This window comes from Anser anser (genome assembly GCF_964211835.1).
Source record: "Anser anser genome assembly, chromosome: 6".
Taxonomy (NCBI): Eukaryota; Metazoa; Chordata; class Aves; order Anseriformes; family Anatidae; genus Anser; species Anser anser.
The window spans coordinates 23,550,268-23,578,098 of record NC_139726.1 but is presented as its reverse complement, the minus strand read 5'-3'; the positions used below and the strand labels follow the sequence as shown (position 1 = coordinate 23,578,098).

The window sequence follows — 27,831 nt, the reverse complement described above, 5'->3', positions numbered from 1 at the left end:
AGAGGCCACGGAAGGTTATTATGTTTTCTTTTCATTTATTTGTGCTCTGTCTGTGGGTTTACAGTGATCTTTTGTTTTGTGGCTACATTTAAAATTTTTCAGTCTCCTAATATAATAGGATCTGCTATCTATTGGCAATACCCAGTACAAAACAGTAGCTAATAAACTGCTCTGACTGGACTGGGGACTGCTGTACTAATGTCTTTGTATATGACAACCCCCCATGCCCATGGGGATATAGTCACAGCTCCCTAGAAGCCAGCAGGGAAGACTTGTTTTTATCTTCTGATCTTTAGTTTGATGGCACAGTGTTCTTCTCTTAAATGAAATCACAGTACCTGTGAAGCTTAGAAAGGAAATGGCAAAGTACATCTTTTCATCACCACAGTGCCCAAAACAGAAGAGCTATGCTTGAGTTGAGCCTTATGTGAGCTACATTATGTTAAAAACACACCTCATTCAAATGGAGTGAAATACCCATTTTAGCTGGTGGGGCAATATGGCTCAGTTGAGTAAAAACCCTTGGAGGGCTAGTGGGAGATTATGTGTCCTGAAGAAGTAACAGGCTTCCTTGTGGCAGTGAGAGTGAGTGTGCTGATCACTGCAAAGCCTTGATTAATGGAGTGATTAAAGCAGCAGAGGGTTAGTTCTCTGGCAGCTGGGGCATAGGAAATGGGCATGGAAACTACTGGTAGAGGGGAAATACACAGCTCCAGAATCACAGGGCTGACTTGCCCTAGCAAACACTTTGATGTTGGAGGTGGGGAAGGATGAAACACATCAGGCAAAAAGGAAAAGAAAAACCTCCCACCCTCCCACCCCCCTTCCCAGCCTTGTGCTTACAAGGGAAAGCCCCTGACTTTTGGCTCACTTAGCAGAAGGCAATAAAGCTTCCTATTACGAGGCTTCCTCTGATGTATCGTAACTGGTCTCAGGCTCCAGAAATCTGATCCGTTGGAACAAAACTTACAGTAGATGCTAATAGATTCTCTAGCCCAGCAATGCTGCACAATGCCCTCCATGGCTCAGAAAAAAAGAAAAAACAAAACAAAACAAACAAAAAACTTCTAATTCAGTCACATCCTTCTTTATTCTTCATCTTTCCAACTCCCTGACCTGTTTCTTTTTCTTGGGTTACTCCACTTTTAAACAGAGAAGAGCCAAACTCAGACTGCTTGTGCTCAAGGACTGATTTCCCCCAAAGCTACAGGCTGAGAGCCAACTTATTTCACTGGGTCCTTTACAATGGCAACAAATCTACGTGTGGCTGTTTGAGTTGGTCCCATTAAAGATAAGGATCATCTGCAGAGCTGGAACCTGCATCTGGAGTCAAAATTCCCAAGGCTCAAAGGCTTTAGATCAGATGTCTGGGAATGGAGCCCTTCTTCTTTGCCTTAGACATCTGATCTAAAACAACTTCAAACTTGTAACTTCCTTCAGATTAACCTCAGCTGTGAGAGGCCTGGGGATTCACATTCTTGGCTTACTAGTGTGACTTCTCCATGCCTCATATCACCACAGTTGATTAGAAATATTTTATTAACTTTCAGCTCCTGTCTCATGCATGAAGGTTAATAGCCAAGAATATCCTTAGAGAAGGTACCTTGTATTTAATAAATGAAGACCAGGATGGGGCTTGAAAAGGGGAATAAAATTCCCCATCAGTCCACTAGAGGGTAGCTGCCTCCAGATGACAGCTGAAATCCTTCAGCCCAGCCCCAGACAGTGTGCTGTACTTGCCTGCGCTCTGCTTGACGTGACAAAGCAGCGTTAACAGGCTTTCTCTCCTCCTTTTACCTTCAGTGAGCTCTAATTTCAGATTTAATAACCACAGGAATAAAAAATAAAAATGCATCAAAATTCTATAATGACTTTCCTAGAGAAAGATAGGAAAATTAGCACCGGAGAACAGTTTGCATCTGAAATTGCTAGACCTTTAAACAATAGACAAGTCGCCACTAAACAATGGGATTCTGATATATAACCTGCATTAACAAGTTTAAGTCTCCTAATTTTATATTCCTGGTATATTATTTAGTGGTATTTGCGGGCTACAAACATTGATATGAATAGGATAGTTCATGTGCATTATGTGGAAAGAATCTACATTATATATAATGCATAAAGAAATCTACACAGCCTTCAGCATGCCAGCTGTTTCTGTTTATGACACTGAGTTATTCATGAAATCCAGGAAGACATTTTGTAGTAAAATATGCTACTTGCTTGCTTTTAAACTGCTGGAGTTGTCTGTCCAGCTAGCTAAATAATTAAGGGAGTGATGTGAAATTAAATATCACGTTTCAATCCACCTTTTCCCTTCATCAATTCTTTCTTGTAAGAGGAGCCAGGAACTAGAGAAAAATATGACTCACAGGGGCTGTTTAGGTGTTGCTATCATATGTACAGAAGGTAAAGAGAATGATAATATGCCTTTCCTGTCTGTAATAGTGTTCACTGTAGCAAACCTTTCTGCTTGTTACAGTAGAGTAAATGGGGTGTTTAATTTGGGATTCAGTGTAGTCTGGAGTCAAGGTGCAGCAGTTTTATTACAGAATACAATTTTATTGGAGACTGAAGATTTAAATTCCACCATACGTACATCTATACATGGAAGTTCTGCTTTGCAGATACAAGCTGCATACACACACACATAGTTCCTGTATGTTAAACATACTCTCTGATTTTTCAGTCTGAAGTAACCAGGGAATTATGATATGTTTCTGCATTTTCTAGTGCACTGAAAACCCTTGTTAAAATGCAGCCTCCTTTCCTCCAGCCATCAAGAAAAGAAAACACACACATGCATTCAAAAGGAGCAAGTGCTATTTTTCATTTCCTCTTTAGATTTTTGACAGTATCCGCAATGTCTCCAGTTCATGACCCCCAGAAAGAAGCTTTTGGTTTTGGAAAGTACTTTCTTTGTTTATCTTTTTTTTTTTTTTTTCCAGCAAACAGCAACACACCCCCCACCCCTTCCCCCAGAAAGGTGTTTAGATCATGTAATCACTTCTCCTGTATTTAGTCTAAATCTTAAGATGGAAGTCTTTCAATGGAATGATTTTCTGGCAAGGCCACAATATGATGTATATATTTGGAAATCAAATTTTTTAGAATTATGACCATGTCATCAAAATAAGCTGTTTTGAAATGCACTGCTAGCTCTCCAAACAGATTGTATGGGAAAAATTGGATAACACTTGGCTTGAGCGCTTAGAAGTCAGTAAAATCAAAACACTGGGGACCGTTTCATTTCATTTTCGTCAAAATACAAATCCATCTCCATGCGTGCGGGGGCTGCTGGTGGGGGGGACCCGCAGCGGGGGCCCCAGCCCCGCACCCTGCGCCGCGCCAGCCGGCAGGTGGTGCCCGCAGTTTAAGGACATCTGTCTGCTCCCTTCCTTCCCCAAGATTCGGAGATAAATAACATCCGAGCAGGAATCCTGGCTCAGACGGAATATCTAACACCCGCAGATCAAAAAATGTAAAGCTTTTACCTACCCCAGTACAATAAAACCAGCTTTAAGAGCCTTGTTATTCCTAGATTTAATAGCTTAGGTTTTTGTTTGTTTGTTTGTTTCTATTTACAGCCCTTGCAAACCAATGAGAGAAAATAGTATTGTTGCATAGACCATAAATACTGTTGCTGTGGATCTATTTTATACCAGGGAAAACAACACAAAGGTTCTCAACTGCTAGCATATTTCTGTATCATCCATGTTTACTGGCACGCTGTGAAGCTGCCTTCTCTAACCTACCACAGTAGCTGTGTACCTGGGTGAAAGGAAATTATTTCTTCACAGGCAAAAGAGAGGGCTCATCCTGCTGTGGGTAATCACAGACAATTTCCATTTAGTTAGCATTTTCCTAACCCTCTTTTGTTGTGCTCTTTGATATCTAGCTAGTGGTAGCCCAAGGTCATTGCCTGGCAGGGCTGCTATTTTGCCAGCAATGTATTTACACCAAAGTTTGGGATGAACAGTTTTTATCCAACTACTAGGGACAAAAAAAAAAAAAAAAAAGCTGAACTCATCCCTTATGAAAGAGACATACTGACAGTCCAAGTATTGGCTCCTTTATTCATATGTGCGCATAGCTTTAGAGTGAACTAACACCTAGATCTTGCCAATGACCTCAACCTTGATCTGGAGGGACCATTTATTCACTAGCAAAACATTCATTCTCCATACAAACTGGTCCTGGGACTGCTGCTTGTGTGACATTTGGTCCTCTATTAATAAACACACAAGACACAAAATCACTGTGATTTTGTCCTCTCACCATTTGGGGCTGCACGTCATGCATGCAGCACCATGGCTACTCCTGAGGAACTCTAAATTAGAAATCAGCATTTGGTGGCTTTGCAGATCTCAGAGGAATTACGGGCAGTCCTGAGGCAAGTGAGGACTGTGAAAGCACTGAGACACACACAAAGGCAAGTACAGGCAAGAGAAGCCGGCCTTCCTTTAAATGAGGCAGGGGCATTTTTCATGACCACGCGAGGAGCATATTACTAGTCCTTGCTCATCAAAGCCTAAGAACCACCATTTTGCAGTCACAACAGCAATAAAATGGTGGTTTGGACAGGCGTGCACACCCACTTCGGCACCGGAGTTCCTCTGCTCACTCAGCAGCCTAGCTCTTTTTCTAATTATTATGAAATGGCAATAGATTTTAGATTAGGAATGAGACAGGAAATGAGGGGAAAATCCTATGTGCATCTGGAAAACACACAGGGTAAAAATTAACCTTGAAGCTCAAAGCAAACAATGTATGTATACATGTGAAAGCAGTCTCTGTACGAATTTTCTAATAACTGTAAGGTGTACCTCCATCTTAAAACTCGTGATTTTAAAATTGAACACAATATGTGCTGTTGTGATGCTGCAGAAGCCAATGAGGTATTTTTAAAAATAAAACCGTATAGCAGAAATAATTGCATCCAACTCTGAGCAGGAATTAGCCTGGCACTGCAGATGATGAACCTTGCTTTATAAGAAGGGGGCTTCATAATATGATGATTTGGCAATTTGGAGGGATGGTTATTTTCATTTTAACAGGCCTCTGCTTAATATATGTCCCCTTGGGGATGTAATGAAGGTTAACAACTTACATGTGGGAAGAAGGGATTTTAGTGATTAGGGAAATTGCCGGCTCCAGTTTGTGTAAGCATGCATGTGGCTGAGACAGAGAGCGCTTCCTCCCCATTTGTGACACCGCTGCACAAAATGTGTGTAAATGAAACATTTCTGGGGAAAAACTGTATGTAATAGAGAACTCAGTCCACCAGGGGCTGAGCTGAAGCTGTGAATACCAGCCTCTGGACCTGAGCTGGTGTCAGATCAGGTGTCAGAGAGGAGACAGATAGTTCACATCTAAGGGTGTATCAGCATCTTAGCGAAATTCTTGCCTTGACAAAACAATGCAGGTCACATATTGGGCTCAAGCAGACAGACTGGCAGCTCAAAGAGGCAGAACAGATCATCTTCTTTGTGTCTAATGCAGCAGTGTTTTTCAACCAAACTTCCTATGTATTCCACGCAATCTGAATTCAAAGCTCAGAAGAGACTCCAGTTGATTTTTTCTCTGTAATGTTTCACTTTATAAGATTTGTTATTAAATTACTTCATAATTGATTTGGTATTAAACAGCAAATCAGAACTCTACTTTCAACCAAAACCAGCTGTCCACTTACATTTCTGTGCATTCTTGACCCAGTGTGACAATTACCAGGGGAAAAACATCCCTTTACAATATTGAATGCAGTCCTGCGCCTGGACATTCAACAATATTCATTGGCCCATATAACTTAAACAAGAGCAGTTTGTTAGCCTCATAAATCCAAGATTTGGGCTGAGAAATAAAGGTGCTGTCAATAACCCTTTAGCCAGATAATAGAAAGGGGATTATGTGATTATTCTGTCAAAAAATTAGGTTTTGTGCTTTTAATTGGCATCATATCCTGTCATGAGTCTGTAGGGTTTAAATCACAGTCCACCATGTTTGAGTGAGAAGGAAACCTAATAGTAAATCCTTTCATCCCAGAGCCTGTAGGGTTTTTATGTGAAGTCCTAATTTCTGTTAAAATACTTCCAAAGAAAGACAACAGGAAACAGTAAACATGGCAACACCACAAAAATACTTTTCTGATGCACTATTTCTGTCAGTGTTCAAAGAATAAGTTGTATGGGCTGGAAAGGAAACTGCTGTATCATTAAAAGCCAAGCAGGCTAAAACAGCCACCCTTTTGTAAAATGGCCCCCCTTCCCACCATCTCTCATAAATCTTGTTTCAAACTAGGCTAAAGCCATGGATTGACTTTGCCTCTTGCAGTAATGGCTTGAAACTGTTGTGTATCACAGTTCTGCGTTCAAAGGGAAGCAAGAGTATTTAAAAACAACTTCTGGTGCAGGACGCAATTATAACTGACAGCCAGATGTCTGCCCTGTCTGGTACAGCAAGCTGAGGAGAGATTGCAAATGGTCTTGAGACCTTTGGATCTAAACAGTGCGTCCAAGTGAGTGATACACAGATAAACAACAATACCACAAATCACTGACACAAACCGAGGGGTTGCTGGTACTGATAAAGATTTTAGATGTCAGGCAGCGGCTGACCCTTCCACCCTCCCCTCTCCGTTTTTTTACTGGGCCACAAACAAAGCACGTTAGTGGAAAAGGATTCAGCCTACAAAGTGTGTTTATATATCCACTGCCAGAAGTCCATTTTGCAAGGAAAGTCTCATAAGTATTTGTTTAGTTTACAAAAGTTAACTGGACTGCGGTGAAAGGTATTTGATATTTTGATTAAATTGAATATCTGGAACATTTGTTGCGTCTTCTATAGTGCAGGGGGTTCCCCCCAGGTATATTACCTACCAAAAACATTTAAGAATGGACTAACATTAAAAATGGACCCTATTTTCTCCACAGACTGTTTTGATTACTTTAAATAAAAGGCACTGCTTTCATGTCAAAGTATGTTCCTTATGGAACTGGGAGCAATTTTTAGAGACTTCTCACTCTCCACAAAGTATCCTATCTCACGTCTTTTGTGAGGAGCGTACACACACCTACTGCCTTAGTGAGCACAGGCTTAAATGGGAGTACTCTGAAAATTACACAAAGCTTGTGGGAAATCAGCAGAAACCACTCATCTTCATATTCTTCACTAATATTCACTATGGAACCAACCAGTTCGAATGCTTTAGAAGTAGCTGAAGAGCTTTTATTGGTTTTCTGTATGCAATAGGTTGGGCCTTATCTGGCTCTTACGGCTTTTTTAAAAGAATGTGCTGTTAAACTGACATACGTTCACTGTATCAGTGTTAGCCTCCAGGGAAATGGCTGAAGAGTGTTTGGACAGGAGTAATTTGAAGCAGTGAAGACATGCAAATAATGTGAACAAAACAGAAGCTAATTTTTCAAAGACTTTTTTAAAAAGTAGTATATTTGATCCACCTTTAGGATTACCTTCTCCCCGTGATACTGACTTTTTGAAATATCTTACTAATACAAATTCATCTGTTTTGAATTATCTTGTGTTTTGAAACAAGATTTTGTAGAATTAAAAAAAAAAATGTACAACAAAAACAAAGGATGTCCAGGAGACATCTTTTTCTTATGTCCCAGTGAGAAAATTCACTGCATCACTTTATCACAGGTCTTCAGTGTGTCACAAAGACAGGTCTATATCATTATTATATCATGCAATATCATTAGAATGAAAGATAAGGGACTCCATAATACAAAGATGTCATCAGTGATGGGAAAATTCCAATTTTGAGAGAGGACCCCATTCCAAATATCAAGCTTGAAGGATTTAGTATCCTGAAACATTTTTCAGGTTGGTTCAATGTCATTGTGATAAAAAGGATGTCACTTAAATCACAGAAACCTGATGTGCAAAGTTGTCCTGCTGGATGAATTGCCAAAACTTTTATTCACAGAAGACTCAATTCAACTTGTCTAAAAACTGACCAAAACCTTTGCTGTTCCTAGAGCCAAACTTACTTTGTGGAAAGCTAAAGAATGACTAGGAAGGATGTAACCTTCATTTTCTTGCTTCCTCTTTACCCCTCCTATTTGACTCCCATTCCTACAACAGGCACTGCTTGTTTGGACATCACCATTTAGGCCTTTACTGTACTTGACCCATTCAACACATATTGCTATAACCTTTTCACTTTATGGGCAACAATTTTGCAGAAAGTATTGTTGCTTACCCCTAGTGAATTAGAGACTTGGGCTAAGACGTGTGAACGGTCTGTGAAACTAGGACCACAGTTTTTCGCTGAAGTTTCTGAAAAAGGTGGAGATACGTCTTGACTATATTCATTCAGCAAAATGGCAATTTTCCTTGAGAAAGGGCCACTGTAGCAAAGCCGTTCTGTATGATGCTATCTCAGGGACTGTTGCAGCACACTGCAGGCTGTGGTGTAGACATGCCCTAGCAGACATTCACGCTAAGAGAAAAGGCCCTGAGTTTATGCTATGGAGCAAGAAAAGGCCGCATTACTAGAAGTGTTAAAGCACTGCACACCAAACCTTTTTTAAGTGTGAATGAAGATAAGGCGCTAGATTTCCCTGAGGAAAATAGAGTTGCCAAGAGTATGGGTGTGACAAGAAAGACTGTCAGGTTTGAATCTTCTGTGAAAAGACAGATCACACGGAGGGAGGGAACTGGAACCAAGTGATGGCCATGCTTTGGCCAGCATTAGAGTCTGGGGAATAATTCATGAAAGGCTCAAGAAAGCCTTTGGAGTCTTTTTTACATCAAACTGGGACATGGACACGTGCTGAGTTTTAAGCATTCCTGCTTAAGTTTGTCATTTTAATAAGCTTTGAATGGTCACATAGCCCAAATCCATTTTGATGTGGTGAGTTTTATTTTGTTTGTAATAATTTTTAAAGCTAATGATTACAATGTAATATTATGCATGGGACTCTTCTTGGAGACAGTCCTTGTTTACATGAGAAACTTTTAAATAGCTCTTGCAGTGTAACATATTCCTTGCTACAGCACTTCAAAATGGTATTTTAAGATCCTGGTATCTGTCATCTATATGACAGATATAAATATCTGTTCAGCCTTGCCTCAGAGTGCATCAGTAAAGCACTGCACACCAGAGGTCAAGAGGGAGAATAAGGCCTGCAGGTGGTAGCAGCCCTCCCCCTCCCCTGCAAACCACCCCAGCAGCATGGCTGGGAGTGGGAAAAGGAGAGGGGTAGACACAACATGGTCTGAGACCAGAGTAGGCTACTGACAGTTTTTGTCGTGTTCTCTTAAAGGCAGAATTTGGATCAATATGATGATGCTTGAAATTGCTCCTGGCCCCAGCTACCCCAAGGATGGCAGAGCTGCCCCTCCAGTACAGAGCCAAAGGGAAGGCTCTGCCTCATGCATAGCTTTCACAGGGCACATGCATAGCTTTCACAGGGGTGTTGAACCCCTAATCCCTAAATGCTCAGCAGGGTGAATACAGCAGTCTGGTAAGGGTTTCCAATATAAGGTAGGAAGTTCTCCTGTTGTGTTTGCTGCTTATAATTCCTATGGCTAAGCACTGTGCCTCTGTAGTTACGCTGAGTTTGGTGCTTTGAGGCAGTCATGTTACACTGTTTCTGTATTGCTATGTTCAGCATTTATGAAGTTGTCTCCATAAGATACCGGGAAACACACTAAAGAAATGTTAACATTTTCTTGAGAACTAGTAATGAGATACATATGTGTGTGTGTGTAGCGCAAGCAAAGGAAAAGAAAGTGCGACTAAGCCAAAACAATAAAGAATGAAATGATTCCATAACCACCTCTCAGCTTAAGAACATAAACTACATTACATTGTAAGTGATAACTATGCTACTAAGCAAGAAAGAAAACCTCAAGCTTTGTCTAGACAATCATAAATGCTATCCCTTTCTGGTCTCGGACATAAAACTTGTAGTCTGGAGCTACCGCTTACTCCCTGGGAAGGGTTTCTGGACATTCAACATTGCCTCACTCATCAGAGGAATTTTGGATCCAGCTTGTGCTTTAGATTAGAGTTCAGAAAGAAAATACACGGACATGGTAGTATCGAGTTAGATAGGAGTTGCATTGATTGAATAATCTGTAGCTGCAGAAACTACAGATATTTTTCTACCTAGTTTCACTTATCTGACTTTCTTCTCAGGAAAGCTTTTATGGGGGACATCTATCAGTTTGGACACAGAGGCACAGTGCTCATTGGCATATGCCCATTAAACTGTACTAAAACTACAATGCAGGTACCATTTCAACTGTCTTATTTTTATAAACTTTAATTTTAAATCATTATCTTCGTGTATCTTTGTCCTCTTACACATCTGCAGTATACTAATCTCTGTAGCAGATGACTACATAGGAAAGAAAAGGTTAAAGTTTTGATAGGAATGTGCATTTTTTCCAATCTAATGATCTAGTCACAGCTCCAGACTAACTCCCCAGCAACGTAGCCACCAAACTTCAGGGATTTTGATAAAAAATCATGGGACTGTTTATTTAAACTTTGCTGTGATTTTCTCTCTTCTCTTGGGCGCTCCCTGGAGAGTCCTCACTGGGAGGCCTGTTTTGCAAGACCCCATCACCTAGGCATTGGGCATTCATTTGGGAGGTGGCAGGTGTGGGCTCCAGTCCATATTTGAACCTACAGAAAAAGGGTTTGGCTTGTGGTCTCCTGAATATCAGGGGAGCATAATGATATCTAACCTATATGAACCAGGTCTTTCTTCTCAAGTTATAGTAACCAAGTCCCTGGAAATGTTTTCATTGCTTTGAAGGACCCATATTTTTCGTTACATTTTCACCTGACTTGCAAAATGGCAGTTTTCAGCAAATAAATGGTTTCCCTAACAAAAAAAAAAAAAAAATAAAAAAAAAATAAAAATAAAAATAACAGCCCCAAAAAAGTACTTATCACTTGTTTTGCTGGCAGTTTTGGTAAAAGAAAATTAAAGTCCTGATTGAAGTCCCTTTAACAGATTCCAGAAGGGAATATACTTGACTTTGTGACTCCATCATTATCCTTAAATTTATTTTCAGAAATCAGAATGGGATTTAGCTGCACAAATCCAACTTGAATCAATAGGAGTTCTGTGGCTAAAGCCCAAACAACTCTCATAGAGCATCTTGTCTTCTTTACCTAAAAAATTCTGGATTGATTTTCACAATTTATTGTTTTCACAGTTGTTTTGTAAAACTGACTGTGGTAACCATGCATATGATAGTGTTAAATTACTACTAATCATTTTATCAGTCCATAGCATACCATAGTCCAGCTTTGTGCTTGTTGATATTAAAAAGTCACTACGAAGCTCACAGAGAAATGCTTTTAAAAACTAAAACAGAATAACATTGTCTCATTGTAGACAATAGAAAAAGTTCCACTGACCCGAATAGATCTAGGATCTGGCCTGTTACAATGATCAATATGTATCTTCTCATTTCCACCAGATTGCCAGTAGATTCGGCGCTGTGCTATGTGCCTAGACTATGCTGTGTTTCACAGGTGCAGTCTGCTTGATCACCTATTAAAGAGAATACCAGGACATAGACAGAGGTTATGTGTAAATACAGTAACAGAGTGACTTCAGACTTCCCCCTGTACACACGTTCCCCATGTTTCTAGTCTCATCTTCCAGCCATCCTTGGTGGAGGGGAACGTTCCTCCCCACAGAAGTGACCTCACAGTGCCCGTTGGCATCTGATGGACCTCTTGTGGGGCCAGCCTTTGTCTCCAAAGGGATTAGGACCATCCCTAGTCATGGTGCTCCCTCACATTATTCCACTGAGGTTGTCCTCTTTTGTCCAGGGCAATCCTGCCAGCCTTGCACATGTGCCAGCCCAGGCATGGTTCCCGCATCCTGCCCTTCTGCTTCTTTTTCTCCATGATGACGGCATACTTGCTTCCTTGTGCCACTTCTGCTGGTTAAGAAGTAAACTCAGGCACCTAGGAAAGTGTTAAATTACTTTGATGCTTCATTGATTAAACAATCTGTAGCATGGATACATATTTATATTCAAGGAGTTTCTCAGTTTTTTCTTTCTCTCCAAAGAACAATTGCAAATGCTCCTCTTCCAAGGTTAACAATTTCCAGTCCATCACCTCTTTCACCACATCATTTCATCCTGCAGGTTTCTGATTTGATGGCTGTTATAGGTTTAAAAAGTTTAAATTGACCTTGACCTGCAAACATATGATTTACAGTAGATGATATTGTTCTGGAAAAACAAAACTTCTGTCCTGAAGCAACACTGCATCAAATGATTTACAGTACTTCTTCTGGGTCAGCTTCTCGTGTATTTACTAACACTGTACATTATTTTAATTCCTCCAGAAGCCCCGTTACTTTTGGAGGCACTCTTCCAAGAGTGAGGCAGAATCACAATATGAATAAATATATCAAAATGTGGTCCACCATTATATTGTCATGATTTTGAATGTAAATTTTCTGATCACTTCAAACTTTGTCTTCAGGTCTGTTTGCAAAGTCTCTGAATTCTTCAAATGTATTTTTAAAATACACAGATAGTACCTGCTTTCTTTTAAAGAAATCCCTATTGGCAGTATCATGAGTTACCTTGAAATATGCTACATATGTTTGTGCTGGAAGAGAAAAGTCCTCATGCTACCTTAGAAATGTGGAAATACAGTCTCACTGCAGGCTTTTGTGGGGCAGGTTTTCAATCACAGTGCATTAAACAATTAATCGTGGAATGATGAAAATATGTCTTTGTGGTGTCCCTGCGAAGCTTGAAAATTTGGAACAAAGCATGTTAAAGAGGCAAGACTGGCATTGAAGTGTTCCTGGTATCATTGCTCCCTTTTATCTTTTTTGGCATGCTCCTTAGGAAACAGCAGAGAAAGAAAAATATGAAATTGAACACAGCAAATTTAATTATAAAACAAAGCCACCCACCTTGCTTTCAGGGTCAGGAAGTATAATCGCCTCCTTTTGACGCAAGAATGAGTTTAACAACATACGTTAAATGAACAATTATTTAAAATAAAAGGAAATGACCTTAAAAACAGCTGCAGTATCTCAGGCTATAGCGCAGACAGCAGCGCAGAAAAACAGCCCATTGTGGAACGAGGGCACATGCACAAATGAGAGCACTCCTGCAACTGTACCCTTTCAAAGACAAAGCAAAAAGCAATCATTGCACAGAAGACTGTAAAATGTCTTGCTTGTATTCATTCTCACCAACTTGTTCTGCCTCTGCTTTTTTTGTGTTTTTTTTTTTTTTTCTTTTTGGCTGCAAGACCAGATCCTAGTGCCCAAAGCCCCTGTTTACTGCACAATGGCACTATGACACTGGATTTTTTCCAGCAAACTGTATTTTAATGAATGTTGCAAGCAGTGGAAAGAACAGAGCAAGCACAGCAACACTGAATGCATAGCGAAGAAGAATAAAAAGAAAACAGCTTTTTGCAACAGAATAAATCCATTTTTATTGAAGCCGCCCGCAGTCACATGACAGCGTGGTTGCCTTTAGGACAGCGCAGAACCAGCCCGAAATGGTAAAGAAATTAAGCAGGTCTGCCTCCTCCTCGCACAGGCTTTTTAGCCTGTCGACGCGTTGCCTGTCCGTATCCCTCGCAGCGCATCTGTAGAGCTATTAAATTGGATAATCCCTCTGGCCTTTGATACATTTCTGGACATGATTATTTCATTACTCGCAGTATATCAGTAGGATCATAATAAAAAGGACTTCTGACAACCTGCCAAGAGTTTTGTGGCCTTGTAAACACAAAAGTGCTCTAATAAAATTTTATTAAGTGTTAAAAAGTCATAAAAAGTGAAATAACATAAACTACAAAATTTACTGTCCTCAGCAAATGCTGAAAATATCGTCCATAGTAAAATTAAATTAGCATGTAATAGACAGAGAAGCAGTGTGGAGTGGATTTAAAAGAGGATCCAGGAAAAAAAAAAAAAAGAAAAAAGAGAGAGAGAGAGAGGGAGGGAGAGAGAGGGAGAAAAAAAAAAAAAAAAGAAAAGGAAGAAGAAGAAGAAGAAAGATTGCACTTGAGCTAACTACGGGTGGCGGGGCTGGTTGCTGGAGGCGGCTCGGGCCGGGCGCCAGGCGGCGCTGTGGGAGCGGGAATGCGGCGGCCCCGCAGCGCGCAGCGCCCACCCCCGGGCCGCCGGGGGCGCTCCCCCACCCGTCACGAGCGGTCTGCGGGGATTTTCTTATTTTTTTATTTTTGAGGGGGGTGGGAGGCTTTTTTTTTTTTTTCGATTTCGTGCAAATAAAAAAAAAAAAAAGGAGAAAAAATGAAAAAAAAAAAAGGGAAATGGAGTGGGGAAAACAATGCGGGGAGAGCTGGGCTGGAAGGCGCCCGGCGGGGCGGGCAGCGGCTCCGGGCAGGGCCGGGCAGGGCCGGCCAGGGGCCCGGCCGCCCTCCCTCGGTGCCGCCGCAAGAGCCACGTAAGTTCATCCTTTCCTTTGCCCTCGGCAGTGCGGGGGGAGAAGGCGCAGCTGGTGCCGGCAGCGCGGCGGGGATGGGGACGGGGAGGGGGACAGGGACGGGGACAGCGCCAGGATGCGGCGGCGGGTGCGGGGGCACCTCCCGGGGGCACGTCCCGGGGGCACCTCCCGGGCTCCCGCGCCGGGGTTCACCCTCGGTCCGCCGGGAAGGGAACGGAACCGCCTGGCAAAGCCGCCCGAAATTTACCCGGGGGCTGGGGGAGGATGAAACGAGAATGACACAACGGGGAAATTGACTGCATTTTTGCGGGTAGAAAATACTTCAAGTTTCGTTGTAGGCAGGTGAGGAGAAGTGATTCTCATGTGGCCAGGCTGATGTTCAAGGCCAAATCCCGTAGGGATACGAGTGGCTCGCTGCCCACGCCTGGCTCCTCTTCGAGCCCGGGCTGCGAGCGGGGACCACAAGCCCCGGACCGGCCCCGACCGGGAGCGGGCAGCTCTTAGGCAAAAACTGCCCCAAAGAGACGTAGTACGAGCAGGGAGAGACAGCGTTGTTCTCGCCAAGAGGGGGAGGAAAATAGCACGAAGTACTTTTTAGTAGAAATTCTAAAATTCTGGAAGAAATTTGCATTTTAGTAATCTTGGATTCATGCACTGTATATTAAGGGAGGGTTAAAAAGAAAAACTGTATACATATTGTGATCTATTTTGAGTCACATGAACGAATGGGAAAGTTGTAGGTGTAGTGCTTGCTTTAGTTTGAATGTCTTAAATTAAGCGTGGTTTCCAAAAATAGGCGTTTGTGTTTGAATACAAAGCTGGCTAGACCTGTGTGCATGTGCGGACCATACAGCATAAAATGTATATTTATCTCACTGATTCAAAACTTGTAGTGTTTTATATATCCTTGTGTTCATCACCTCTGATTAAAAGAATGGGGATATTACTGTGTAATTTATATATATCTTTACTGGCAAATGCAGAAATAAAATATATTTGAATAAATAGCAAAAAAAAACCTTGCTTTTCTTCCATCTCAGATTTTTATATAAAACTTCAGTAGTCTTACGGTAATGACTGCAACTCATAATGTTCACAGAAAGGAGTTGCACCTTTTAAGCTGAAGAAAAATACCACATGACATTGTCTACTACATTGAAAACAATCTGAGCTCTGAACCATCTACAAAAACGCCCAAGTTTTCCATGAGAGCTGAATAATGATTTTCTCTGCCCTCTAATGAAATTTTCAGTCTTCTGTCACCAGATATAATGTAAAGACTGCAAAAATGGAAGCAGAAAGTGTAGCAGCAGTGTGATCAAAGCATCAAACACACATGAATTAAAAAGTCAGCGAAGCATTACAGACTTCCACATGCATATGGCTAAGGTGTGTGAAAGCCTACATTACTTTGAAGAGTTTTAAGTGAAACGAAGGGGTTTGGGAGTTACTTTGCGTTCCTGAACGACTCTTCAGGATCAGGTGTGATATCTTCTGGCTTTTGGCAACACTTGTAAGTCCCTCTTTATGGTGTGGTGTGCAGAGCCACACCACCATTATGTTTAAATCCACTCTTTAGAAATCTAATTCTGTCTCCCAGTTCATCAGTGGTTTGTTATTTCGTGCTGCACTCTGCCTGAACAAGTATGCGTGCAATATCACGGTGTGAACAAGCCCGTTTATTCTCTGGGGTTTGCGGACATGAGTCAGATTATGTACTTGTGTGTGCGGGATCCAGGTTTCAGTGGTGAGAGAAATTTTTTTTTTTCTAAATTGAGCCTTCTAATTTATGGTGGGCGGTGCAGAGCGCGTGACATTACTTTTGCAACTGAATTTTTATATCAGCTTCAAGTGATGTAACGTTCCAACAAAAAGACGTGGCAGGCAGCTATATGTTATATTTAAATGGCCGCAATAAAGGCTCGATGGCTAAGTGTCTGATTCTGCATTGAGGCACCGTGGGAGCTCCCGCTGTTTGCACCCGGTTTCAGCCCCGCTCGTTTCAGTGCCCCACATCGTGAGCTGCATCCCTGGCCACAACCAGCAGTCACACGAGCCCTGCCTAGGAAAGTTTGCAGTCCGCCTGCCAGAAGGGCCTCAAAGGGTGAGGAAGAAAAGCACAGCCACAGCCGACTAGGATGCTTGCAGCAGGCAGGATGGATGTTGTCTGGGCTCAGGGACCAGGGCTGCACATGTGCCACTTCTTTTGCAGGGCTTCTCTAAGTGCTTGCAGAATTTAAAGGCACGCACCAGCCAACAGAGGCCTATCTTGCAATACATTAACCAGATCTTTCTGAGTTGATAAATGGTTTCAGGCTTTTGTTGTTGGATTTTTTATTTTTATTATTTTTACTGTAACACAGCTGGGCCCTACGCTACAGAGATAGATAATGGATGAAATCTTGGCTCTCCTGAAGTCAGTCACAAAACTCATTGACTTCACTGGAGTCACGTTTTCGTCGACTTCATTGTAATGTTTGGTATCAACCATATGGAAGAGATTTAGTATTGGCTTTAGAAGAAATAGAATTAGCTCCTCTACAAATGATTTGCATGGGTTGTTATCTGTTTATTTCTCCAGGTAATATAAATGGCAACGCTAAGTATAAAATAGACTAATAGCTGCAGAACATTTTGATTTCCTGTAACTACAGCATAACTCGACTGAAATCTGAACTTCAAATCAACAAACTTGGATTACTGTGTGTAAGACCACCAGGTCTGCTCTGGACCATGTGAGGGCATGGGAAGACATTCAAAGGCAAAACTGACTATTTACAGTTCGTGACACTCTTTAGGACCACGGCGATGTGAAATTGTATGTCAAAGATGCATTAATACAAGAGGCAGTTAGTTAAACAGGAGCAGCAGTATTAATTTGCAGCCCTCACCCTTGTACATTCAGTGTTATTGAATTGTGCTTCCCCTTGATATTTTAAACAGATGCATCATAATGGACTCCTTAAAATCTGATTTAAACCATAACACCAGGATGTACAATTATGTTAAAAACTGGAGGGGGGGTGGTGGTGACTGTTGGACTCCCAGCCACTCCCACAGTCATCTTTTCACAGACAGTTTTTTCTGATCTATTAGCCTGCCAGACAAGGATGGCATCTATCCAGTGTAAATACTACATTTTCAACATTTGGATGGTGTTTTGAGCAACATTTCTCATCCCCTGAGAACATATTCTTTATAAATACAATATTATCTGCAGCTCAGAGTAAGACTATGGTAGGATGTGACTTTATAATGCAAAAGGTATTTAGAGAACTCTGTGTATGGACTCACTCTAGAATAAAATTTCTTCCTTTCAGATATTTTAATTTATGGTGAAAATGACTTAAGCACAGCATCAAACACACTTTTTTTTTTTTTTTTCTGGAATAGGGAGGATCCAGACATAATTTTGGAGGAGTAACTCCATGTGTAGACAAGATCTGTTGCTACTTTTTAGCAGCATAACCTGCACTGTGCATATCTTAAAGTGGAAAGCCCCACTAGCATCTTTGGGACTTAATATCCTCATTGGACTAAATTCCTCACTGTGTATTCCAGTAATATCCCACTGACGGTGCCAAATGCTGACAGAGCTCCGCATTGGAAATAATTATGAAAATGAGTTGATCTACATCCACAGCAATTAGTGGATATTCTTAGAGAAAGAGCCCGTTCTTAAATTCTCATCTTTGTTTTAAATCCTTCTCTTTCTTGTCAAAGGGAAAATGGGCAATATTTGAACTGAGACCAAGTAAGTTTCTTTTTACATATAGTTATTTAACTAAAACCAACTTGGCTGCTTTGTACAGTCTTGTGTAGGGGAGGAGGAACTGCACCCAGCATGGCAGTTAGATTGCAAGCTTCTGGCTGGTGTGGCTGGCTTTACATGACTGAATTATATGCCCTGAAATTTGTGTTTGCAATTAAAAAAATCTGACCTATCTTCAACTACAGAAGCATTGCTTAGGACTGTTTTAATATTTACCAGATACAGACTATTAAACTGGAACAAATATAATCCTGAAAATACCAGCTTCACATTTTCCTGGTTGTAGGTAATTTTCCATACACATAACCTGCTGTTGTGAAAGAATGTCCTTATTTCCTGGCTTTGAAGTACAGCTTCCCCACCTTCCCTTCAGCTTATGCCTCATGACACTTTGTGTCTTGGGTCTTATGTTTGCCCAAGCTGAATAAAATGTTATCAGCTGCTGTGTCAATCTCGTTTGCAAGTTCCTGCCTGCCGACACCGAACTTGGTGTTCTGGTGGCACGGTAACACCTGGGTGGCGGGGCTGCAGGGGAAAGAAAAAAGAAATTGGAGATTTTTGCAATGAAAGCTGCATAAGAAAGACCATGGCTTTCAAAACGGCTAAAGCGTTTTACCATAGACCTGAAGGAGTGACACGTTAGCGTGGCTGGCCAGCCTCTTGCTCATAACCGGGGCTGGGCTGAGTCCCCGGCCCGGCAGGCAGGATTTTCTCCTGAGCCCATTCGCAGCCAGGGTGAGTGCTGCGGCCTGCAGGCGTGCGGCTCTGCGCCAGGTCTTCCTGGAAGAGAACTTGGCCTTGCATTTCCAGCCTTTGTAGCTGCAAAAATAACTGGGATAATACGAAGCCTGAGTAAACTAAGGAGCTTGCAGGAAGCTTGAAATAATGGTTCTGAGAAGTGTGAACCATGCCCATCAAATGTGATACCTTAGAGGCCTGATAACAATGCATTCAGCGTAAGGCAGTATTAACTATTTAATGGCAAGCCGTGACAGTACAAGTAACTGGCTAAACTGCTTGGCCTGCTGGTAGAGTCAGTCCATGAGCAGAGGAAATACAAACTTCTCAGGACTTCTCCTTGCTTCATGGTTTAGTGCCAGGGCATCTCGCTTCTGTCCCTCTGCCCCCTGGTGCTGCACTGTGCACGGAGCTGAACCAGAACACGTTTGGTGTGCCCTGGGAGGGAGGTGGGGTGAGCAACAACCATGAGGAATATGCGTAGATCTGCCTCCTCATCTGCCTCGCTGAGGGCTCTTCAGCAGCAGCACCCGCGCACAGCCCTCCCTGCATCACAATTAACACCTTCAGCCCCCTAGCCAGGGAAGCGTCAGAGCTCATGTCATTGTAGTGCAAGCAGAGCACGCAGGCCTCTGAAACCAGATTGGAAGGCATGTCCCTTTGGGTATGTACTTACACCCGCGTTCTACTGTGTGAGCAAAGTGTCATCCATTCCCTACTTACCATTGTTTAGGGTGTTCAGCATGTGAAAGCCAGAGCTGCTGGGATAGGAAGAACAGCTGAAATATCTCTAATGACATGCAGTGCTAGAAAGTGCTTTGAAGTTGTATAGCTGCTTTCTTTTCTATGATTTCCAAATGCAGAAAGGAAAAAAAAAATATCAATATTAAAAGCATCAGTCCATCTACTTAATTAGATAACAGTTGCCTGTGTCATTTATATTCTTCTTATGATGACCTGAAGTGGAGAAAGCAGAGAATTTTCTTGATGGTTATAAAATGTTCATTATTTACTTCTGAGACAAAAAAAAAAAAAAAAAAAAAAAAAAAAAAAGAACTACATAATATTTACCAAAGACCAAAGGCCAACATGTTTAGGTATTTCAAAGAGTATATTTTTTACCTAGTTCTGTGACTCTTGATGGTGATCCTGGCTGTGATGTGGTTCTCTGAAAGTCTCTGGAGTACCACCACCATTTTTCACCATCATTCATCTATCAGCGACATCATCTTTTTGAAATCTAGCAAATGTTTGCTTCTTTTAGTCCCATTCCTGTCAGATGGATATTTTCCCCATACAAGACAGGGAGAGAAGGACTGTACACTCAGCCTCACTGAACTGACTCCTCAGACCTTGCTAATATGCTGGGGACTGCAAGTTGTGATACCTCTTCTAAGAATGCCAGTGTAGTCCTGGGTGATCTCCATGGCCAATTTTGCCACCCAACATAAGAAAATACCATTTAGGATGAATTTCAGCTTTCTGGGCTCTGAGGATCGAGCCCCAGGCTGCAGATGCCCTTCTGAGCTGCTTGCTCTGAGCATTGCACATACATTGACCATCAATAAAGGCTGACAAAAAATACCCCTGCAGTTGATGCAGACCATGAATACCCAATGCTACATTCTCTGACATACTGCAACTGAACCTCGTAATGATGACATTCACTCCATGACTATAATTTAATGTCTTTTAGTTGTGCATTTTAGATTGTGACTTATTCCATGGAAAACGGCAAGATTATCTGCCAAAGGCCATAGTCTGCTGTCTTGACATAAATAAGCAGGTTCTTCAATTGATTGCTGTAGGAAAGTTATTCTAAAGCCTAGGCAGACCCAGGAGACCATGAAACCCTGGTTCTGCACTTAGTTCTACAAGCTCCAGTGAACACAGAGAGGCTGTGCATGGCCACTAGTTCCCATCAAAGGGCTGTGGTAGATATCAGTACGTGCCTTGGCATGTGTTGCAGCTGAAACAGTACGCTTTACTTTAGCGCAGAAACTACTTAGAGGCTTTATTCAGTTACTGGCCCACATTTCCCATTTCTTGTATATACAACTGCTGGTTTATAACATACTGTATGAGCCAATAAATTGGAAATCAAAGGCATATCTGCAAGAAACTTTAACAGCATAGTAGGTGGGTAAGAACTACAAATCTCACTTGTTATTCTGCCCAATGACCCAGAGAAGAGAAAGAAAATAGAAAGGAAACTGCTGACAGTTGTATAACCACATAAAAATATTAAAATACCAAGCTGCTTATGAGCATTTCATAATAAAATCCTGTCCTGATAATAGTTTTCATCCTAATTTTGTACTTCTCTGTGACTTTAATGTATCCAAACAATTTTAATTCATTGTTAAAGACATATTTCCTCTGTGATTACATCTAGGTACAACAAAATTAAAGCTTTCTAAAATATAATTGCCTGGAAAAGGGAACTGCTGATACACTTCTAAGTGTAGCCCCATGACTGACATCTCTGGCAAGTTGAAATAAATAAATAAAGGTAATTGCTACATTGCTTGAGCAGTGAAGGAATTGCCATTTTATATATGACTACATTACAGTGTTTAGATAAATTACCTGATGTAGGTCAGTAAAGTGGGACCAATTAACTTTTGTCTCTTAGAAAGGCCTCAAAAAAATGATTGTTCTTCATCAAACACCCACTGAAAGGACATCTCACTGTAATACACTGAGATAAAGAATGGATGCAGGAGGGAAATGTGCTTCTTTAACGGGTAGGTCCTAATTGTCCTTGACAGCCAATGAAAAGTCACATAAAGTTTACATGAATTGATTTTACTGTTAAGTTGCTTGAAATTTTGTCAGTCCAAAGGAAAAAAGAACCGAAAGATCACCCACTTTATACAGAAATGCTGTTCTTCAAGAAACCCAGGCAGCAGAAAGCTGTAGAATACTTTCGCAAGCTTTTGTCCTACATGGGCTTGCTCTACTCTTGCTATCAGCCCTGGCTTTATGACACAGACCTTTCTTCAGTCTAGAGCCACACAAACTTTCCAGATTTTTCGGTGCTGCCTCTAACGTTTATATCTATCTCATGACTATGGGCTGCAATGTGACATTACTCTGGTGCCAAGCTTACCCACCCCTAACAGTTCATGACACGTTTTCTCCCAACAGTGCTGGAGATGGCCTGTAACATAAAAAAGCTTTCTCAGTACAGAAGGATGCAGGCACAGGAGATGTTGTTACAAAGCTACACAAAAAAGCCTTTGCTATTTGTGTATGTTTATGTGCATTTCATTAGCAAAGAGGGGAAACTGCAATGGAAAGGAAACCAAGGGGAAACTTCAGTAGTTTCCTTAACTTCTTTTCTGGATGACTGGTGTAAGAAGTAGTGTGATTACTGGCATAAACTCTACCTGATTGCCACTTTAACCTTATTCCTCCCCGTATAACTGTCAATAATATATGTCCAAATATTCAGCAGTATATGATGTTAGCTGTGTTCTGGAAATAAATATTACTTTCTTATAAAAGATTTCAGTCATACAGCATTGCTACCAGAGGTGGGCAAAACACTTCTGCCAAATATTTTATTTACCCAGAAATTTGCCTAAATAAATGTATTTTTAATAACGTCCCAAATGAAATAACTTTTTTTATTTTTTTTAGCATCAATTTCAGTGTTTGCATTGTATAGCTAGAGTCAGATTTGCTTGTGCTGGTTGCTGAAAATTGTGGTAGAGATTGTTTTCTCAACAGCAAACAGTTTCAGAGTGTTTGATATGGAGCGAGCCTGTGTCACTCCAGTCTGCGATGAAGTTGTTCTACTGTGTTGCCCTAACCCATCAAAATGGGTTAATGCACTGTAGCCCATGGTCATCCTTGTTACAAGAGTAGCATTTTAAATGAAAGGTCCTGACAATTCAGAAAGGGGGATGAAATCCCATCTTAGAAAGGAGCTTTTCTTTGCTCAGTCCCATTAAGTTGCCCAGCTCATTGAGGACAGACGTTCACTGCATGCACACATCTGGCCCAGCCTCTCTGCATGTAACATCATTCATCACGATCTGTCATGCTAGCCTTGCTGCCCGCATTCCCCCAGCATGCCACAGAAAACTTTTCTCTCTCAGCACCTTACATTTCACTCCCTTGTAGGCATCCTTTGTTCATTCTAACAACAAAATGGTGCCATTCAGGACCTGTAGTAACATAATTGGTAGTTACACAGCACACTCCTTCAGTCACTGAGACGTCTGTGAGTGCAGGATCATGCTAGGATTACTGCACCATCCTGAACTGCTCCAAAAAAGAGATGTAAACTAATATCTTCATCATGCTTTTTGGCCCAGTGACTTCAAGAATGCTTTTTAAATTTTAATCCTCTGCATGTACATGCTAGGTGAAGCCAGTCTGCAGAATGATAAACTGAGATAAACTATGGCCTTGCCTTATGTGGTGACCAGCAGTGAAACTTAAAGTTTCACTCAAGTGCAACAACTTCCAAAAATGCTGATCTTCCCATACTGATTAAATATTAAACATCTTATTTTGTGTATGCTGGTAAAAATATAGCGGAGCTGGAACAAATGAATGAATTTGAAAACTAATGAAATAAGAAAAATGTTGGTTATTTATTGATTGGTACAGCAACATGCTAGGAAGTATTAAGTCTCTGTGGATTATGAGAGTAAAAAACATAATTACATTTGTTTCATTGCTGCTATATAGTTGCTGTGAACCCTGGTGGTCCAGAACACTATTTCTGCTCTTTGAACATAATTTCAGAATTTTCCATTTCGTGCTCCAGCCCTGCCAGCCAAGTAGGTCAGTTCATTACAAGTTTATGATTATTGAGACCAGAATTGTACAGACGGAGGCATCCTGCTGTCTGTGAAAAGGGAGGCTACAAGGGCAATGCCTCCCAGGTACGACCACCAGGCAGCCCATGCCATTGATAAGTTCTCCACATGAGACTGATCGACAAGTTGAACTTCTGGCTGACCTTTTTTTTGCCACTCCACCGCATGCAGTAGTACCCTGAGATTGTGCATCAGCATGGTTCTCTGATGGGCTGGTTATCTGTTGTAGGTTTTGCCTCCACGTGGAGTACAATTATGCTAGGCCACTGCTCAAAGGCTGATGTTTCAACTTTGAAATTTATTCCATTTTCTTCTGCTGAGGATCTATCTTAGGCCATTTGCAAACAGGCTTCCAATGCTCATACTTAACTCATTGTCAGAGAGGAAGAAGCTCCTTATTCATGTACTTTAGCACACACTCTCTTTTTCAAACTCACCTTCTTCAGCTGCACCCCAAAGCCTGCTTTTCGTATCTTTGTCTTATCCAACACTCCTGCCCCTGCTGCTTTCTATGCTGTCTGCTCCCGGTGACTGCATTAGACTGTTGTTCTCCAAACAAAAAGTATGTTATTTTTTCTCTTAATTTTCTCCATCGCATCCCACCTGTCTTCTCAGTCATCTCAACTCTCTTATCTATCAGGCTCAGAACCTTGGCACCATCATTAGATATTTGCTTTCTTTTGCCAGTCTGCTCAGTATTGCAGATAACCTTTCTGTAGTACACCTGTTTTTCATCTCTTTCTGTATGTCTTCTCTCTAGTCACTCCAGACTATGGAGTGACTCTATACTCTGTGTAGCCTTGCCTTCCCACGGCTCTGTGTGTATTTGTTCAAGCGGATTCAAGTAGTCATTTAAAAGTCAGGAATGCAGATGAATAGCTGAGTGGGTCTGCCTGACAGACCAACCTGTGTTCCCAAAGCAAGGGACCAAGACAAAAGAATATGGCCTTGTTTTGGGCTACCAGCTATACACACTCAAGCTTTGTGAGAGGCAATGAAATTGGATGCAAAACTTGGGCCATGATGCCAGCTATGATTTTGACCTGCATTCTGGATTAAATAGCAATACAGTTGCTTGGAAGGAGCTGATTTTTATCAGCTACTCATCACTGGAAACATGCCCCACAGGTGCACACTGCCGCTAGCTCCTTGTGCCAGTACAGTTAGCAACGCAGGGGAATCCAGGATTGAAAAAAGAACACAGGGTTTCCAGGAGAAAACTACAGAAACATAATCACCACTTCTATTTCAGTTCTTCTGCTCATCAGAGCAGAAGCTGCTTATAAGTAGCAGGTTTATACCCCTCTTTTCCCAGCACAAGATTAGATGCTGGCAACGGTATGGCCAACATCCCTGGCTGTTTGCTGAACATACTGAAAGCCCAGCACACCAAGCCCTTATTTCACAGCCCAACTCTACTGCATACTACATATCCACTGCTGCCTCCCCTTTCTTTTTCCCAATTGTTTTATTTCAGCTATTTAGGGAAATGTTTTGTTTTATTTTATTTTATTTTATTTTTTTGTTTCTATAGCTGCCTGCTAATCACTTGGATCCCTCTTGGACTTAGACAAATAGCAATTAGCTCAGAAATAATAAGCCGTTGAGGTTTACTAACACAGCACCAGCCAGTTCTGCCAGCACTCCACTGTAGACTGACACAGCATTGGTTTATTCACAAATACCACATTAACTTACAAACTTCAAAAGAGAGATTATTTGGTAAGAATCTCAGTTCTTCCCTCTGTGTTTGACGTACAATAGCAATTGTATCACCGGGCCCTGAATATCTTGCTGCTGGAGTGTGACACAGTCCATGAGGCACAACTGCAATGAAATGTGGATCCTTCCAAGACATTTTATGCCTGTCAGGTTGGCAACAGATTTGTGCTGGTGACGAGACTTGTCGGAGCTGCTAGGCATCGCAGGCCTGTTTCTGTTTACCTTGCCAGCCCATTTGCAGCCAGCTGTTCTCCAGCAGGAGACAATGTTAAAGCAAACACCCACATGGAAATTGTCCGTAATAATTAAGATCCCAAGGCAGCAAGTCCCTTAAACACGTGCTTAACTTTGTTTAGTCAGGTGAGTGGTCTAAAGCATCTCCCAAAATGTCTTCTACAGTTGTCCAACCTATTAAAACGTCCTCAAGCTGATACAAAAGTAATTACTTAGGTCTTCCACACATATGTCATTCAGTAATGCCCACGTGGCTGCAGTGGGCGTTTTTTTGCAGCTGTCCCACAATTTCTCATATTTATCTCTCCTCTCTCCTGTTGATCCATTGACAGTACTTTTGCCTGCCAATTTCTCAATTTGTTGATAATTCATCTTCTCACTCTTTCTATCTTTTGTTATTTAGAAATAGAAGAGGACATTTCATTCATATTAATAAAACTGATTGTATATCGTATTTCTGTACTCAAAGATTATAGGACTGATATGGTTTGTAGAAACAAATGTGTTTATTAAATGTGCTTGAATATTACCATCCTCGTCATTATCACCAGTATTTAGAAGATGGTCTTCCCCACATTTTGTTGGTATGCATTATAAGATTAAGAATTTTAGATATACAGAAATGGCAGTGGATATCTGTAGTAACTAATTAATCTTGGAGGAAACCTAACCATTAGATAGATTGTAAATCCTGGTGTAATAAAGGTCGAATTAAAAGATATGACTTATAAAGTGGATACAGCCAGTCATGGACTCAAACATTTCTTCTGACAGAGAACCCTTCCTTGGCAGATCTTTTTTGCTTCTCTTTCTTATGAATGCCCTCTTTGGGTCTGCCAGGTGAAGTACTTTGGACAAGCAGAGTTGCCACTGTGGAAGAGAGACCCTTTGGTGAGTTAAGCAGATAAAACTTCAAGGACACAGAACATAACCATCAGCTGTCCCCAGGAGTGTGTCACTTGTTGGGGACGCCGGAGCAGAGGTTCAAGGCACCTTGAACCAGTCTTTGCTGGAAAGCTCTTCTGGTTGTTACTGCTCTGCCTGTAAGTTTAGCACAAACTCAAGACAAAATAGCAGATACAATTCTCGTGTTGATTTTAGTCAAGTTTCTCCACCATGTTTCATTCTTATTCTGACTGGTGGAGGACATATGCACTGAAAATAATGCTTCTCAGGATCCAAGTGCTGAAAACTTCCTGCTCACAGAGCTTGCCTCAGACAGCTGTGTGTCAGCCAAAACCTCCTGCTTGGTCCCTGGCTCCCATGCAAGTAGAGAAGAGCTGAGCTGCTCCTTTCCTCCCCTCACAAACTCCCCAAACCTACCTAGGTGGTCTGAGGAAATACCAGAGAGGGGATCTCCGTGCCACACTGTGTGGCTCTGTGGAAAAATAATCCATGTCATCAAAAAATGGAAAAAAGACTGCACAATGGTTACTGCCAAATGCCATTAACCTGCTATCAACAAAAATCTACACCATGGCATGACAACAAATCAGTATTTCTGTGTATGATGAAGCATAGTGGAGCCATCTGCTCACAGTGTGTGGCCTGTGTCTCAGACTCCAAGAGCATCTGAGAAACTTGTTGCGCCTTTCTGAATGTCACATCCCTGCTACAGATGTTGCCATCTGCATAGTAGTGCGGTGCTCTGCGTCTTACGTACCATGGCATTTGCAGATTCTTAATCTCTTTAATGGGTGTTTTTAATCACACTGATTGTCAGTTGCAACCACCATTTTCCCCCACATGATTGGATGGCATGAAATATATTAATGTTGGCAGTTCATTGCTGCAGCAACTTTCAGAGGACCTCAGCCTCCTGAAATATTGCTACATGAAAATATATATATATATATATATTGTTCCAAATCCATCACCCCCAAGAGGATTCACAGGGGGGACAGTGCATGCTTCACCCAACTGCCACGGCTCCCAGCTGTCTTGCTGCAAAGGGAATGGGTCCTTCTTTCTGCTTAAAGGCAGTCTCGAAGAGGACCGCAGAGGAAATCACTAGAACAGAGAGCTGAGCAACAGCTAAGAAACTGAAATACTGAATTTCAGTGCCTCATAAAAATCATAAAAATC

General features: G+C 41.5%; 1 protein-coding gene across 6 annotated transcripts in view; it reads left to right on the top strand.

Moving 5' to 3' along the window:
- LOC310901464 (uncharacterized protein) overlaps positions 1-27,831 on the top strand; it is a 425,578-nt gene that overhangs the window by 244,187 nt on the left and 153,560 nt on the right. For 2 of the 6 annotated variants that reach the window (XM_083841082.1, XM_083841081.1), the window contains exon 1: positions 14,261-14,445. The exons of 3 other annotated variants lie outside the window; for them this stretch is intronic. In XM_083841082.1, coding sequence (XP_083697208.1) covers positions 14,312-14,445 — 134 coding nt within the window. In that variant the 5' untranslated portion in view covers positions 14,261-14,311. Of the gene's footprint in view, positions 1-12,864; positions 14,446-27,831 lie in introns of those variants that run through there. One more of the 6 variants, XM_083841083.1, reaches the window with a different exon arrangement.